The sequence below is a fragment of the Haliaeetus leucocephalus genome, unplaced genomic scaffold (assembly GCF_000737465.1).
Source record: "Haliaeetus leucocephalus isolate CR32 unplaced genomic scaffold, Haliaeetus_leucocephalus-4.0 Scaffold195, whole genome shotgun sequence".
Classification (NCBI taxonomy): Eukaryota; Metazoa; Chordata; class Aves; order Accipitriformes; family Accipitridae; genus Haliaeetus; species Haliaeetus leucocephalus.
Window position 1 is genome coordinate 2508434 of NW_010972631.1, and position 15174 is coordinate 2523607.

General features: G+C 37.6%; 1 protein-coding gene across 7 annotated transcripts in view; it reads left to right on the forward strand.

The window, feature by feature from the left end:
- SYNCRIP (synaptotagmin binding, cytoplasmic RNA interacting protein) overlaps positions 1-12606 on the forward strand; it is a 34646-nt gene extending 22040 nt beyond the window's left edge. For 3 of the 7 annotated variants that reach the window (XM_010565727.1, XM_010565728.1, XM_010565729.1), the window contains exon 11: positions 176-2785. In XM_010565727.1, the coding sequence (XP_010564029.1) occupies positions 176-204 (29 nt within the window). In that variant the 3' untranslated portion in view covers positions 205-2785. Of the gene's footprint in view, positions 2786-8698; positions 8833-10046; positions 11007-11407 lie in introns of those variants that run through there. The other 4 variants (XR_774242.1, XR_774243.1, XM_010565726.1 and 1 more) reach the window with 4 other exon arrangements.
- The last annotated feature ends 2568 nt before the right edge of the window (positions 12607-15174 follow it).

Consider the following 15174-nt stretch of genomic DNA (forward strand, 5'->3'; position numbering starts at 1 on the left):
AGTGGTAAAATACCCATAGCAAAATTCCAAAGTTAGTGGCAATCAGAAGGCAGAGTGTTCTTGTCTAGTAGTTTTATTTTAAAATAATTCATTTTGCTAAGATTTTATGTTAACAAATGTACAGACCAGAGTTTAAAATGATTTATCTAATTGATTCCTTTTGTTACCTGGCTAGCAGGGAAAAGGGGTCGAGGCCGGTCCTGACCTGTTACAATGAAGACTGACTTGCTATGTGGGATTACACCAGAAGCTTGCAGTGGAGTAATGGTAAGGATATCAAGCAACCTTAAGTATCTCAGCTGTATAGGAGCATATTCTGTTGCAAAAGACCTTCCTGCGAAGATCATGGATTCAAATATGGGACATTTGAACTAATACTTGGACTTTGAAATGAATTTCTTTAACAGTTTTCTCTGCAGTGCAAGTTATTAAACTAAAGCTACTCTATTTCCCCAATGTGTTCAACAAAATCCTTAACGTCTAGCATGGTATCTTAATAAAGAATAAAGTCGTTCTTTAAAAAATCTGCTTTAAGTAGATTTTTCCCCCAAGTTTTCTTAGTCAAGGATTCCAAAAGTGGTATTCACAAATTCTTGCATTTAAATTTTTATTGCAGTGGTATAGATGAATACCATCATTGGTATCCTTAAATTTTATTTCTGCTCATGAAGGTTAATCATGATTGTCTATATAGTAATCACTTATGAATTGTGTTCAGATACAGCAGTTTCAGGTGTAATCATCAGAGCTGGTTAGTCAGGCATTCCAGATAGTGGTTCTTTTCAGAACCTTTTTTAAAGGGTTGGTTAACTACCTCAGTAGCAGAGGATTGAACTATACCCTGTCTGTACTGTACATAGAAAATCTTTGTAGATAAAAGCAAGGCTTGTTTAATATGATATGAGGGTAAGATTATAATATACCAAATGTAACATTCTTAGTTGCCTTTAGTTCCAGAGGCTTTGTAAGACTTCCTCATGACCATCATAACAGGCCTTGCTTTTGTCGTATTTTGTGGCTGAAAAAGCAGCCTTGCTTCTTCAGATATTGTAGTTATTTGGATGTATAATAGTTTAGCAAGATGTTACTTTTGTAAGACATCAGATGTTCAAAAAAAGTGCATCAGCAACTTGTACTAAATACTGCAGTGTCCCTTTATAAAAGGTCAGACTAAAACTGACAACTGTACAGTGAAGCCTGACATTTGGATATTTTGAAGTTTTTCATAAATCATAGAATAGTATATGGCTGTAGTTTAGCTTTTTAGGTAAAAGGTATGTTTTCATTAGTGCATTTCTTATTGCTGATCACTGTAAAAACATGTGGATCGGCTTTCCATTTCTCTTACGCAGATCATGATAACCTGTAGAGTAGAGTAGAGTACAATCATTTGTGCTATGTTTTTAATTTTCTAAAGCACCTTGATGACAGTGAGTGTTCAGTGGTGAAGCATCCTCTATTGAACCACCCTTACTTAAAAAAGACAAAACAAAAACAAAAGAACCTTGCCAAGTCCAACTTCATATAGGTAAAAGATAAAATTATGACTTACTTTGGACTTGGCATAAAGAGCTTCCCTTAACCCCCTGCCCAAAGGGATACTGCAGTTATACTACATACCCATAGGCACCACAAGGAAAATTGAAGCTTATACCTAATTAAGGTTTTATACACACCAGTTCCCCCAGTAAATGCAAATTTTAACAAAATTAGACATGTCATATGTTGAAAATGCTCATGGCAAACAATCATTTTGCATTCCTGCAAATAAAATTGTTTTATACTGTAAGCTGGAGGCGAGTGTAACTTATTTTTGTAATAAAGTTTTTATTTTTTTTATGTGTCATTAATATAAATGTGTGTTAGTACAGAGATCTTCTGGTTAAAAACTTAGAATCGCACACATTTCAGTATGTTTACTTGTATTTACATAATTTTTAGAATAGTGGTTGCCAATAGCCTGTATGTTTCACATTAATTGATTTTTTGTTGTTATCTTAATAAACCATTTTAGTATGTTGTATGTCAATTACTGGGATAGCTGGGACATGAAGTGTAATTTAAAATTGTCAAGTATTCATTGGAATATGTAAATGTGCCTTGCCAGTTTTGAACTTTAAGACAAAGTAAGTGAATGATGGTGAAATGAGTAGTCAATGCGTAAGAAACATTTGCTACCACAGTTTCATATACTGCCCTTGCTAAAGAAAAGTAACTTTTTCCTCAAATTTGAGCATAAAAGTATACGGTTGCGTTAGCTTCTGAATTTTCAAATCTAGTGATAGAATATTAGGCTTATGGAAAGTGGGTTTGCTAATTGTAGCCTTAAGTATAATTTTGAATTTCAATGTAATCCTTGGTGCTGGCATTCCCAGTGCCAAGGAGTTTAAATGCTCCCTTCAAAGAGGTTGCCATGCCTACTGGCACTTTTACTGTCATACGGTTTTATAAGGAACACTGTCAAGATGTGGAAACCAACTTTGAACTTACTATAAAATGAAAACACTGGGGGCTATAGGAGAGGGGAAGTCCTCAGATTTCTTAATCTTGAAATCTCTCCATTGCTGAAAAACTTAAAACACTTGTGGGATCACAAGTGCTAGTGACTAGTTCTTAGTCTGGAAATGTGTTGGGGGCGGGGGGGGAATATATTTATGGAATTATAATAGTTGATGGAATTGCATAAAAACATTGCTATTAAGGCACTACGTGTGTTGAAATTGTGGATCATATCCTTAATTTCAGCTCTGATAAAAGCATGGGGGACTACTGTTAAAAAAAAAAATCAAAATTGACAGGAAAGTGTTTTTTTTTAATGGAATGCAAGCAATGGTGGGTGAGCAAAATATCAAGATCTTGACAGTGTTCCCTCTAATTATGAACTCAAGCCATTATAACTTTTAAAATTAAATATGATTTGCACTGTTCTGATATTGGTGCAGTTTTTTAGCAAAATGATCAGAAAACTAAATTGCATGTGGTGATTAATATTGTGGAAAAAAACTAAAATCAAAAAACTGTTATTTTCAAAGCTTTAAATTTGATTGTGTAAAGAAAAACCATTCATTATTAAGTGGAAATAATGGTGAGAATGGGCAAGTGCATATATACAACATCAGTTTGTTTGCACTTGGGTGTTGGTAAACTTGAAATGTTCTACAGCAATAACGCATCTCTTACTGGGTGCTTTGGTGACAAATGGACATGTAACACATTCTTTTTGGCATGTTGAAGGCAAGTGTTGACTTAATGTATTATGCTGCCTCTGTTTATTCTCATGGGAGGCTTTCTTTACTGAAACACCTGCACAGGTTTGAGTATGAGCTAGCATAGTTCCGCATTGGTTTGTAATGTGTTCCTAAATTTCAAGTCTAGTTGAATTTAATAAGAAATTGGAAACTGCTGCTGCTGCTTAACACTTCTGGTTTATAAACACTCCAATACACAGCTTTTTAAATTATACTCTTGTTTTAATATTCATTTTTGTTTGAAGGGTTTCATACAGGACATAAAACTGTACTACTTTTCTTTTTTTAAGTTCTTAAAGAGATTTGTTATGACCCAGAACTTAAGTTTGTGTTTTTAGTGTTGGAGGAAGGCTGTTGTTATGGATATTAAGACCAGTTTCTGAATTTCTGCATTGTACCACTCTACTGTCTTAAAATCATAAATAAGGAATACTAATTCTGTTCTTGTTGGGAGTGAGGGGTATGACACAGTTTAAAATAAACTTAGCCTCCTCTGAAGGTAGGATTCCCAACTGAATATTTCAGGATAGAAATGTTATATGGCTGCAACTCTTTTTCCCCTTGTGCCTTTGATAATTCTTCAGAGGCTTAACTTTTCTTTTCAGCCTAGCGGTTATTTTGATGCTTCCATACATCAGTGAGGGGAGACTTTTCTTTAAAGAAGTAAAACTGAAAGGCAACATGGACATAAACACATGTGTAACATTTTCTGAAAAGAGTGTGTGTTCAAGTTGATACATTTGACAAAATTAAGACTCTTAGTCCCTCACTTGCATTAGTGAAAACTTAGTGGAAAATATTAATTGTTTACAATGGAATAGCAGGTTTTGGAAGTAGGCAATAAGGCAATAAACTTTACAATGTAGTGTTCTGAGAATTGACATCAGTAAAGTTGGAGCTTGATTTTGTGTTTATGGCCTGAAGCTTATGAATCCCAACTTTATGACTGGCTGTAAGAGACTTAAAAGTCTGTCTTTGCCGAGTGTCTTGCTGAATTAACTCCAGCACCAGCACATGACATCTCTTGGCTGGGGCTAGTTAGTTGCATTAGTTGGGCAGAGGAAACACCAAATGGTACTTTGTCATTTGCTCTGTCAGATAAAAATGATATGTTGTAACAGGAGAGGAAGTCGAGCTGAATATTCCTTGATCCTTAGTAGGGGTAGTGGGGGGGAGGAGAAATAAATGATTGTTACTTTACAGCCACCTAGTGCAAACAAACATAAAGCTTCCTAGAAGCTCTGATGTTAAACATTTTCTGGGTCACCGATTTTTCACATCGTCATCTAGTCAACACTTTGCAAGTGTTTAATTATACTTACTCGTGTTATAAAATGAAAGAGTGACTTTTCTGTGGTGCTCCTTTGCCTTGACTGTTACAATAGACAGATTTGTTGAAAAGTGCCACTAGGACTAGCTTGTTAGTTTACTTGGAATTTGGAGAGAGGGGTGATTGTCTCATGTAATGATATCTTTTTCTTGCCAATGTTAACTGGTTACTAGGTTTTTTCCCCCCACAAACATACATATTTTTAAATGGCCAGCTCTCAAGTGGATGTTGCATAGCTGACCTCATCTGGAAACATTGGGTGATGTTGATTATTTAAAGCTATCTTCATGAAAGCTTCTTTAGATGGTGAGACTTCCAGGGACCTGGTAAAAGCTTTTTTTAAAAAAAAAAAAAAAAGAAAAAAGTACCTGTGACAGTCTAGAAAACAGAGTCATAGTATGTAGGTAATAGGTAATTAAAGCCAGCTTGAATATTTAAAATTTGAATCACAAGATATGCTTTGGTTCCAAGAGTTGTTTCATTCCTGAATGTTCATGAAACATAGTGTTTACTCCAGAGCCAACACTTATTTTTTGACAGTTGTTTAGGTAAAACTTGCAGTGTCAGAAATCTGGATTCCCTCTAGTCTGATACATTTGGCTGATTAATGGTGATAGTTTACTATCTCTGTTTGCACAGTTAGTGTGACAATAAAAGTCTACTTGTTTTGGTCACTAACATGTAGAAAAGACATTGAATCTTACTGCTTATTTTCTTTGCACTAAGGAAGTTATGAAATGCATTCTTAGTTCTGCTACACAGCCAGTAGAATAGCCTATGCCATTTGACTGCACAGAAGATAATGGTAAGTAAACATAGACATTCTAGTACTTAAATGACTTGCGGTACCTAAAATCCAACTTCGGTAGACTGTTCAGTTGACTCCTTATCTGCAGTTATTAGGGAGGTTGTGGGGTTTAACTCTTCAATTCTAGTGTGTCCACTTCAGTGCTAAGTGAATGTTGCATGTAAATCTGTTGAGTGCAGTCTGATACTGTTACATGTTAAATACTTTAGACGTAAAAATCTCCGAAATGTTTCATAGATAATTCAGTATGTATTTTTAAACTGATGGGCTAGCAATCATAGTAGTTAAAGGGAATTTCCATGAACACAGTCTTTGAAAGCCAGGAACTGACTATATCGGGTCCTGAGTTCCTGGTTCCAAGTGTAGCATTTCCAGTTGTTCTGCCAGCTAAAGTAACATTTTTCAGATTTTTTTTTTCTCTTTAGTGGGATGAAGAATGCACGTAATTCTGTCACTAGTAGTGTTATTTAAAAACTATTACTAAACATAGCTAATTTGGGATTAAAAAGCTTCCTCTGTGAGAATTTCAACAAAGGCAATTTTGGAGATACCCATTAGTAAATTAGGGCTTCTCTTAAGGTACGGTTTCAGTATTCTTAAGAATGAAGCTCTGTATTACAAGACACTGGTGAGAGCTAGCTTAAAATAAATTATAATTAAATCTTTTCATGATGCAGATGTATCACAATTGGAAGGTGATTTTAATCTTTAATGATACAGCATTTGAGATGACAGATAAAAATACCTAGTCCCTGCATCTGGAAAAGCTGAAGTGGCTATCAAAGGACTTGTTCCTTTTTCAGATTGTGGTCAAAGGCTACCTTATTTCTTCCAGTGCAAACAGTTGTTCTAACAAACTAACCTGTTTCCAATCCACACTTTTCAACAGGATTTTTGAGTTTTGTATATGTGCTTAAATTGATATTTTTAGCAGAAGACAAACCTCCAGTGACAATCACTGGTATGTATGTGAGTAGTACTTTCACCAAGAAGTGACCAATATGTAACTTGACAAATGAGTCTAGACAAACTAGTCTAGTGAAACTGTCCTTTATTCATACTACCTACACTTTTACAGAAGTATGTTAGTTTATGCTTGCTTTTGAATTAGTGGTATGCATAAAAGCTACTTTGAAGAAAGCCGCAGCATGTACATTGTTAAAACCTGTCAGAATTTGCGAATGAAGAAGTATGCTGCAGGTTTCATGCTAATGGAAAACTAGACTTGAGTATAAAGTGTGTGTGTGGGAATGTCGTAACCCTTCTCACTGGAAGTCCTGAAGGTACCACAAGCTTTAGGTGGCTTTAATCTTTAGCAGTGAATACAATGGAAGCTGGATTCTTGTAGTTGAGTAATCTCTGCTGCCTTGCTCCACTGTGTTTTCATAATGCTAACACAACCTCTCAGAAAATTCTTTTTAAAAAATCCCATTATGGTATTAACATCAGTGAGATCAATCTTCCAGTTAAAATTAAGAAGGATCTGGAAGGTGTTAAATCCATTGGATTTAAAGTAACATGTGTGTGGTGTTTGCAACTTGGTTTTGCATAGAATTGATCTTAAAATGGGAATGGTGTAATAAATGGCACTTTGCATTTTTTTAATGGTATACTAATCTGAAATATATAGAGTTTGGTTTGCTGATGTTCTGAGCCATTCAGGTGGTCATGTTTCTGTCCAAGAAAATGATTTTAGTATTTGTATGGCATAAACTGATCAGTAAGTCTCAGACCTAATAGTTGTTTCTTTGAGGTAATTGGTCTTTTCTTAGGTTAACTGTTGAAATCAGTATGGATTTCTAATAGGAAGTAGAGAGTTTTGTTTTCTTAATAGCAGTATCTAAACTTGCAGAGTTTATTGCCCTCAATGTAACATTTCTGAAGAGTACTGCTTTCATTGAGTAAAGAGTGAGGAGGAATATACAGGTTAATGGTAAAAAATCATTGGCGACTAAGCTTTTGAAAAGTGAAGCCTCCGAGTTTGTAATGCGCTTTGAGGTGCGTTACGGTGTACTCACCATATGGGTACAAATGGCATTGAGGTAAATCAGGTAGTGGTCATGTCTCGGCAACGTTAGCTCAAAGTACCTTCGATGATGACCTATGCTAAAGCAGACTATTTAGTACTGAAGTATGCTGAAATGCTTGTGTAGTTTTACTGTGGAGTTAGTAACGAGCAACTAGGACAGTAACTCCAGTACAGCAGCAGGTAGATGATGATCCACTCAGATTTTTGTAGTCTCTGGAGGAACAAGAGACAGTCATGCGTAATGTGTTTCAAGCATCTCTTAAATTTCTAAGTCCTTCTGAAGCATCCTTTTTCTACTTTAATACATGAAGATGAAAACATGTAAGGTTCAAATTCTGCATGCAGCTTAAAGATACGAGGATGCATTATCTTAGCAATTATGGTTTTAAGATCAGATGGCTGGGTGTAGTTAGAGCCCAGTAATCAAGGCATGTATTTTAGAATCATGGTAATTTTTTGACTCTGTGAAGAAAGGCCCTGCTATTAAACAGATACTCAATCTATCTTGGAATCCCTGTATCTAGCAAAAATGCATATATTGGAAAAAACCGAATGCAACATCCCCCCCCCCGCCCGCCGTCAGCGAAAGGTGTTTAGGAGGACTTGAATATGCAACACTTTCTAAGGGCATTCAGGTTAAATAGGTGATAGGTGTTGAATTCTTAGATCTGGGGCAAGTGAGATGAATGTGATAATCTTGGAACTTCTGCCTCTCAATCACATGTTAAAAATGATGTAGAGAGATCTCGGGTTTCACAAATAAACTAAAATTGTGTTTAACATTCAGGTTAAAAAAGAACAGACATGTCTTGATGTGGATATCTTGAAGGGCAGCAAGTGTCCCTCCCTGTGAAAAGGGAAACTTACAGGGTCTTCTGTGGATACCTTGGTTTTTTCTAAAGCAGTGATGACAACCAGAGGAGTTCCTCCTCAGAGGAATACAAAGGAGTATATTTGTCTTGTATTTAAAAGGTTGACCTAGGAGTGATAGAATCACAAACACTCCCCACTTGGGAAAGCTCTTAACAAAGCATATGCTTGTTTTCTCCCTGAGAAAACGTAACGTGATGGAACAGTTGGGAAAAGAAATCATCTACCTGTGGGCACAAGACCGCCACTGAATGTGCCTGAACTACACTACTGGCAAGTTTGTAGTCTAGGGTTAAAGGCAAAATAGCCAGGGAAACAACCTGGCAAACCAAGCATAGAACAACCTCATTTAGCTGTGTTAGCTTTGTAGGATCTTTCCTGCTATTAATCAGTCTATCCTTTTCCTGTGAAAGGTAGGTACACTCTAAGCCAGGCACCATCTAGCAGCCACACTGCGATGTGAAGGGAATGTCAGGTGATGGATCTTGTCCAGATTCAAACATCAGGTCGAAAGCAGACACAGGGTCCTTGGATTACATGTCAAAAGGTAAGAAGATCCTGTCCTGGCTGTCATAATCATCTGGGCCACTTTATCTTGGTAGAAATTTCAGAAGAAAATTGGAAGTATCCCTGTAAGGGAGGAGGTTTTGAAAACAGCAAAACATAAAAATGGTGGAAAAAACCCCCTGTTACTATACCTAATGCTGCCATTTCAAATGTCCTTTTCTGAGAGGTGAGTGATACTGTAGAGCTGCTGTTTGTAAATATGCTGTTTTGAAGTGATGAACTAATAGTCTCAGCCCCAAGGGAGCAAGAGCCAGTCTTGAATATCTGATACACATGTTCCAAAGATGGACCTTTTTTCAGTATAGGTGAGGAGTTCTTCCATCTCTTACTGGTATAACATGTTTGCCACTCACTGCTCTTAATCCTTAAAGGGTGGACAAAAGTAGGGTAACTGAGAAAAACTGTTTTTAATAGGAATGCGGTGTTCATAGCAAAGCTGCAGGTAGTCTTGATTTGAGTGTCTCTTAATGCAGGGGACAAAATGAGAACAGGTGTTCCACTTGTAAAGCTGGGGTGAATCAATAACAACTCAGCAGCCCCTTTGCAGATTTCAAATTCAGGATGGGCCCGAGTACACCAGCTTCTTGTACAGAGTTGCATTTTTTTTCTGGAAAAGCATGCAATCCAAGCCCAGCATCCTGAGAGAGAGAGAAGTGCCTGATCGTTTCCTGGGAGTAGGCCAGGACTTTTCACTAAAGACCTGGTGGTGCAGGTAGCCCAAATAGGTGTATTATACGCTGGAGGTGGTCTTCATGTGCTCAGAAGTGAAGGTACTTAAAACGTATGTGCTTGGAAATAGACATCTGGGACCTCAAGAGATAAGAAAGAGTTAAGAGCCAGTATGAAGGTTGCTGAATTTTGTCTGAAGATGTTCAGTTTCCTCAAGTCTAGGCTACAGTTTACATGTCTTAATATGAGAAAATAGACTTAATGAAAAAAGGCATTTTATTCTAAGGCTGTCAAATGCAAAAGCCTGTATCAGATCATAAGGTAGGAGAAGGCTGAAGAAGGAATGTGGTAAGGTAGAATACACTTGCCAAATTTTATTTTGTCAGGATGGTATCTCCTTACTGAGTTAAAAGAGAATCGAGTATAGGTAAGGCTTTGCATCTTGTTCGTCAGCACTCAGGAGCTACAGAACCATTGTTTTTATAGACACCTTTCAGTGGGGAAAAGTTGTCATTTTCTCTGCAGGTGAGCATGGTGAGCAGCATCTCTGAAGACTCAATGGGAGATGGGAACGTTCCTGACTGTAGAAGTAATGTGAAGTGAGCATCCAGTGGAGATCGGTGCATGTTCTAAGTTCTTGGTGAAACTCAGGTGAGCAGCTTTGAACTAAGACACCTTGGACTAAATGCACTAACTCCATGTCTCCTCACTGCCAAAACAGGTCCTCCAGTTAATCCATTATTTCAATTTTGTTGCTTTCTTTTGCTGGCTTTTAACTATTGCCCTTGGGCTTCAGTGAAGAAGAGAGTCTTTACTGTATAGGTAGCTTGACTTCTCCAGACCTAACAAACAACTGAAGGGGAAGATGGAGAGGGGAGCACAGCTGGGCATTGGTCCCCACCATTGTGGTCCAGAACACCAGATACATGGGCTTTTCAGAATCGAGACTGGTATTCCAAGTTTCCTGATCATAATATATCCCAGAAACACATTGGATGTAGACACTGCACCACAGTATGGTGACAGGTTAGTACTTGATCTACAGTTTACCATATCCAAGCTGATTGGTCATCAGTGGAGAATTTACTACTTGTCCTAGATAAATAATGGTTATGAGACTCATACATGAGCCTCTAGGAACCTGGATGATCTTGGAGAATCCTTTCTCCATTTTGATATCTTCTGAAGAAAGATCTACTTTCTCAAGGAAAAAAAAACCCCAAATTCTTCCCTCTTGCATCTGAACTGTACTGACCCCAACTTGAGGTCTGTCTGAGGCTTCCCAGTTCTGTGTGATGTGTTATGAGCTGTCTTAAATTGAAATCCCAAAGACCTTAATCTTCACTTGTAATGCCAGGGGACGGGGGTGGGAAATACTACAAACTGGACCTACAGAGAATACCCCAAACTTGAGATGAGACTGGAGGACTCAGAGCTCCTTAAAGGGAAGAAAATGTTATTCCTTACAGTTTGATATGAAATACGGTAAGCTGATTTTCATATTAAAATGCCCCTTTATTAATATATACTTAAAACCATGTATGTATCTGTGAAAGAGGAAAAACTTCATGCCTAGCATTTTAAACCATTTCTTTTATACTTCTGTAGAACAACAAAGATGAGCTGGGTAGCTTATACAGTAGCAAGTCATTCAGTCACAAATCAGAAATTGATGTAGGAAGCTTTAGAATAATACTGAGTGTTAATAATAGTCCCCCATACAATATCAGACCTTAGTAGCTCCAGTGCCTTTCCTAGCTAGGATACTAGTTACTTAGAAAACTAAAAGCAAAGCAAAACTTTAAGTAATGGAGTTTTGCAGAAAATTAAGTCTTCCCAAATAGTTGTTGTTTCTTGATTTCACAATTTGTGCCTTTTCCAAACAGCTCAAAGTCCTCTCACCTGCCTAAGCATGCATTCACCCTCCCCAAAGGGGACTTTAGGGAAAACCACTGTTCAAGTGGCAAGTGTGCACCGTAACCAGGAACTGCATTTGCAGAACATCTGGAGGAATCACAAGTAACTGTTCTTCGCTGCTCCGGAAGAGAGACTGTGGCTTTCTGTGCTGCCAAGGTATGTCTGCTGATAGGCCCACGGAGGGGTTGTCTGCTTCTACAGAAGCACCATTAACACAAGTGCTAGTGGTGAAGTGGTATATAATAATAGATCACTTTTGTATTAAATCTGCCAGCATTTTAGGTGGGGAAAAAGGTTTCAGGAACTTGCACAGCTGTCTGATAATTGATTGATCAGCTATGAGCTGTAAAGAAGCCTGGCCTTGTAGAGCTTGGTACTAAGCCCCACTTCTTAAATTCTCTCATTAAAACTATCATATTCCTCTTGTAGTGGAACTTTACCATGGAGCTATATGTTCCAGTTATACCAGAAAATAAGTAATACAGGCAAGCTGCCCATGTGCTTCAAAAAGTTATTTTCAAAAAGCCTCAAAACTCATTCTTACGTATGAGAAGGAACAGCCCTCTGTGCAGGCTCTTTTATAGTATCATCTTGTGCATTCTGCCTGTTAGCGTAAATCAGAATGTTTTTGCTTTTGTTGTGCATTCAGTAGTCTTGCTACGGAAACATAACATTTATGTCGTATTGCTTTTTGTTTTCTCTTTAAATGTTCTGAAAATGCCTCAGTTTTTGCAGTACATCATTTAAATGGAGGAGAATGTCAAAGTGACTCCATACACCCTCAGCCAACAAATGGTAAACAAAACAATATCCTGGTTATAAAATTGGTTTGGTAACAATTCTTGTAAAGCATTTGATAAAAAACTTAACTGAAGCACAAATAACTTTGAGGATGATAATGTTGTTTAACTCTTACACTATGCTGCTTTTACATACTTCATGTTGTCGGAGAAACTGGTTGCTTGAACTAAAAATATCTCTGTGGAATTCTGACCTGACAAAAACACTCAAGGCATTTACTGCTGTATCCACAGAAGCTGAATCAATGGGCTGCAGGATACCAGCTTGCCAGTCACCAAAAAAAAAACCCCACAGATCTCATCACTATGTCTGGGTTTACATGGTCATTATCAGCACATCCAATGGACATGTTAGTACCAGTAGAAAGCTGTCTTACTGCAGCAGCCTCTAGTCACAATTAGTCTTTTTCCCACTTTTGACAAGTTCTGTGTGTTGATTAGAACTTCCCGAGTATGTGAAGACTTCAGGTCGGGATTTTTTTTCACTGTTTTTCTTCTAAGGTGAAAAAAATGAATGCATCAAAAACTAGAGCTGTATCCAAATGAGGAAAAATGGATCATAAATCTTCATAGGCTAAAATGTTAAAATGCAGTGAGGTGGGGCAAAAAATAGTTAAGGAATAATTTAAGAAGGCACTAGTTCTACTAATAAAAATAATTTCAAATGCTATTTTGTTGAACAGTTTTTTTCTCCCCGTTGCAGCCTGTCCCTACTCCAGCACTACAAAACAGAAGAGATGATAAAATTGGAAAAGGATAGGGAGAACAACAAAGATGGTAAAGGGTTCAAAAGTGCTCTCATGTGAAGAACAATTCACTGGAGTAGGAATCTTCATTTTGGAAAAGACAGTTTGTTCAGGTGGCCAGCATGTTTTGATAAAATAAGTAGCAAATGTGCTGAGTAGGGAGTGATTTTTCACTGTCTAACAAAATACTAAATGAAACACACGAATGTTTGGAGAGCTGTATCTTCACTGACACAAGCATAAATAAGTGGCAGAACTCATTGCTGCAGATTTTTGTGGATGTTGAAGTTCATGGCTATTCAGAAAGCAACTTGAAACTTGGGAAAAAAAATTATTTCTCAAGATATCCCCAAGATTGCGAATCGGCGTAAAAGAATGTTCTGGGGAAGTATTACTATATTCTTGCTTTTACAACTTTTTCCTAGGTATGTATCCCCTGATGGCCATCATCACAAACAGGATGCTCACCTAGCTGAACCTTTGCTGATCCAATACAGCTGTTCTACGAATCCATCAAGTATCTATGATGAAAAACTTACGCTAGCTTTAAATTCTCAAGGTCTCATCATAGTTATGAGGCACAGGTGCTGCAACACTGCAATAATTTAACAGAAACACGTCATCTTAAAAGGATTTTCTTGACACTTTTTAATTCAGCTGAAAGAAGGGAACGTGGCTCAAGTTCCTCCTCAAACTCCCTACTTGAAAATTTCCCCTATTGACTTCAGAGCTGGGCAGTGGAAATTCCCTTCAGGACCTGACACAGCTATTTTCATGAAATGTGTATCCAGGGCAGGGTTTTCTTTATCCTCATAGTAAGTAAAAAGCTTAATTTTCATTTAGAGCTCTTAAGTATGTGCTATGGCATTGTTTTAACTATTTGCATTGGTGCAGCTCCTTATCTCTTTCACAGACTTTTTGTTACAAATTCTTCACATCCAGCTACCTCCCCTCTCCCCTTCCTCCCTGATAAGCCTAGGTTTTTGGAAGGAATTGTGTTTTCCAGATCTTTTCCCCTGCACATACCAACCAATTCAGCTACCTCACTTAATACTCGATTAAGGTGCATATCCAGAGAGCTTATCTTTTGCTCAGGTGAGCTAATACAAAATTTCCATAGACTATACCTTTGCTAAATGTTGCCACAAACCTAATATTAATTTCTTTAAGCATTTTTCCAATGTCTTCTGTGTAGGTCTAGTGCCTCTCTTTATGCATATTCCATAATGGTGTTTTTTTGCTGTTATTTTTTTTTGTTTGGTTTTAATTTTGCAGGTCCCTATTTCTTATTGCCTGTAGTCATCTTCTACACCCACCTTGCAACTTTCTGCTCTATATCCTTCTTTAATGTTCCATAAACTGTAGTTTATGACAGGACAAATTTTCATCTCTAATACATAATATAAATTCTCTCCAGTATCTAGTCTGTGGAAGAATGTATTCAGAAAAATCCTTTTCATGTAAACAATTTGAAGAAAAGCTCTGTATATATACTAGTGTTGCTCTGACCCTTTTTACTTTCTCCTTGAGAGTTAGAAGTTCCTCGAGGCAAAAATGCCTCGCGCCCACTGCCCCCCCCCCCCGCCCTTCTTCCCAGTGGTACATTTTCCCAAACGGACCTTGCTTGTCCTGGTGAAATTCTAACATGTTCAGCGCTCCTCAGCACCTCTGGTTTGCCCAGCATCATTCCTGTTGGACATACTGAACTGATCCTCTGGAAACTGTCTCACTTGAAGTGAGTTCTTTTATTTGAATTTCCTTACCAGAACAGTCTCCCTGCCTTTCTTCCCCTGTAAGTCTTTATATTGCCCGGTGCCAGTCACTGACTTCATGACTTCAGTCGTAAACACAACCTGGTAGGTATCGTCAGGTCTTCTAATTGAATTGTATTTTACAGTCTCTTAAAAAAAAAAAAAAGGTAATGAATATTTGGGTGGCCTGTTACAATTGAAACCCCTTAGCCTTTCCCCTTCAACTTAATTGCCTGCTGAATCTGTTTCTAAAGAAACAAAATTTTTAAAGCTGTGTAATATCAGTTGGCAATTCATCCCCCTGCAATTGTGGAGACCAGTGATCTTTTGAGAAGTATGTTGCCTGTCTTTTTTTAAAGAATTTCTCCTTTCTGCCTGCCATTTTGCTTCTTGCTGTTCTGGAGCAGCTGAGCTCCCCCATTCTTCTAGAAGACAACTT